The following is a 2,559-nucleotide window of genomic DNA, read 5'->3' as shown; positions in this document are numbered from 1 at the left end:
CTCCCACCCCCAATATGCTTGAACATTGTGAAGATCAGATCCGCAGTTATTTCCTTAAGATTCTTTCAAACCTTCAACTGTTTTTGCCCCTTCCAATCTAATCTTATTCTTGCTTCGCAGCTACTGTTTAAAAAGGATAAAGTCGCTGTAGTCCTGTCAGACTATAAGGGTGGTCTTTAGCGAGAGAGTGTTGACTGGTGGTAGTTGACCTGAGGGTTAGCATGCTATAGGTGAGGGCGAGGTTGAGGAGGACAATAGTTCATGGTAGCCTCAGCTGCTGTGAAAATTGAACCCACAGTGTTCATGTTACTCTGCATTGCAAATTAGCTCTCCAGCCAACTGAACTAACCAGCCTGCCATGGTATTAAAGATGCAAGTAAATTAATTACTCATTGGCCTTCATTACTGTGTCTCTCAGATTTGGAATAATGTCACCAGAAATCAGTTAGTGGATATAAAAATGTGATTTCAATTATGACATAACTTGATCTTGCTCCTTCATTTTCTTCCTCTGGGACAACATCAGCACCGAGGTTAAGTAGTTAAAGAAAGCAAGAGTAAATGTACTACAAGCTTCCTTTTTGGAGGTGCTTAACATGGTTAAAATATTAGGTAAAAACAATGACTGCAGATGCTGGAAACCAGATTCTGGATCAGTGGTGCTGGAAGTCAGGCAGCATCCAACAAGCAGCAAAATCGACGTTTCGGGCAAAAGCCCTTCATCAGGAATAAATAACATGGTTAAAGTATTGTTGAGAGCACAACTGTTGGAACACTGGTTATGATGATACTGATGGGAAAGAATTATATAATTGTTGAACAATTGTTATGAAGAATAGTAGTTAATATTTTTATTAAGATATGCATCCACTTTATGCATGCTTTAATTTTGGGATTTTGATTAATTCTAGTAGTAATTTGTTGTGAAGTATCATCTCGTCTTTTAGGTTGAAACCGCATTAACAAATGCACGTTGTCGTTGGTTAGAAGAATTGACTAGCCTGCCTGAGTACAGAGCCAATTTACAAATTGAGGAGAAGAAATGGGAGGCAAAACATGAACAACATGTGGCAAAACAGGTAAAATGTTGTATAGGTAGCCATTTTGTATCAAATGTGACACTGTCACTATCTAGGTATTATTTCTAATAAAGGCAGGCATTGCTCTAAAACTGGTTCACAAAAAATTCAACAGCCACTAATTGGTATTGCATGACCCACTGTGACAGTCAGGTTGGCATAATTGGTGCATACTCCCCTGCCAAACCTACAATGAAATTTTCATTTTCTTTATAATGTGTATTTGCGTTCTACCACATATGTTGTGTTCATAGCATACTAGTACTTATATTTCTGACATTAGTTTACTTTAATTAGTACACTATGAAATAATACCTTGCAACTTCCCATTGGAAAATCTGTTTTGCAATCTTTTAAATATATTTTTAAATGTGAAGTTGAGTGATTTGTATGAGGGAGACAATTTTTAACTCAAAAAGTGCTAGTGATATGTTCATTACTTCAGTCAGATCAATTTTATCCAAGAAAATAGTGATTGGATTTTCAATGGATTAGGTAAATTGATCAGTACTTGTTAACTACAGGTAACTGCAGCAGTGAAAGCAAATGACGAAAAGTGGAAGAAACATACGTTGAAAGAAATTGAGAAAACCGAGTCCAATGTTAAAACTTCAGAGCTGCAAGAGAAGATACTTGTTCTAGAGCGCAAATTAAAATTTGAGAGAGAAGAAGCAGCAGCAGTTGCTAAAGCTGAATTGGCAAAAGCTCGAGCTCAATGGAATAAAGCAAAACAAGTAGAGATTAATAGAATTCATGAACTAAATGAACAGGATTATCAAGCCTTCCTAGCAGAGCATCGAAATAAACTCAGCGATGTTCTTAAAGAAACTAAAGAGGACTTTACCCGGCAGAAAAATGAACTGATTGCACAAAAGGAGTCTGAATTCAATCTACATCTCTCGGAGAAGCAAAAAGAATGGTTAGCTCATCGAGAGGAACAGATCAATTATGAAAGACAGCAATATGAATCTGAACTTGTTACTGAACTTGAACATTTTTTGTCTGATATCGCAAAACACTTTGGAAAGTCTAACCCTGCATGTCTTAGAGCAGAAGAATTTTCTAACACTGCCAAATCAACACATGACCAGTTTGTTGAAGTAAAGCACCGGCTCCAGAGGACTTGCACCAAAATGATTGAAGAGATTCTTGAAACTGTCCAGAAAGAGGTAATGGCAGTTCTGATTATAGGTTCTAGCTGTATTGTAGAATGGCTTTTTGGTGTAAACCCAGATGTCTTGGATCTTCACTTTATTCTTCTAAGAATAAGATATTGATGTTTCCTGTATGGATAGCATTGTTGTCAGGAAATTTATGTGCATATTTGGGACAGAATCCATTCTTATTTGAAAAGCTGTCATATGGATTTGCCTTTTTATTGTATCTACTTTGTGAAAATCCCACTTTCTTTTATTCTTTTTTGCAAAGTCTATTCAAATGCTGAAGAAAGTATCCCCAGCTTTAGTCTTACTAAATTCTA

General features: G+C 36.5%; 1 protein-coding gene across 1 annotated transcript; it reads left to right on the top strand.

Annotated features, from left to right (window-relative positions):
• Window positions 1-947: 947 nt before the first annotated feature.
• Window positions 948-2,248, top strand: LOC122545464 (centrosomal protein of 152 kDa-like; the record flags this gene model as incomplete). Its single annotated transcript, XM_043684480.1, has 2 exons — window positions 948-1,079; window positions 1,604-2,248. Coding segments are annotated over 2 exons (777 nt in total), but the record flags the coding sequence as incomplete, so codon positions are not given.
• Window positions 2,249-2,559: the final 311 nt, after the last annotated feature.

The sequence above is a fragment of the Chiloscyllium plagiosum genome, unplaced genomic scaffold, assembly GCF_004010195.1.
Source record: "Chiloscyllium plagiosum isolate BGI_BamShark_2017 unplaced genomic scaffold, ASM401019v2 scaf_57354, whole genome shotgun sequence".
Classification (NCBI taxonomy): domain Eukaryota; kingdom Metazoa; phylum Chordata; class Chondrichthyes; order Orectolobiformes; family Hemiscylliidae; genus Chiloscyllium; species Chiloscyllium plagiosum.
Note: the sequence above shows the minus strand (reverse complement) of the source record. Positions and strands in the feature narration are given on the sequence as shown.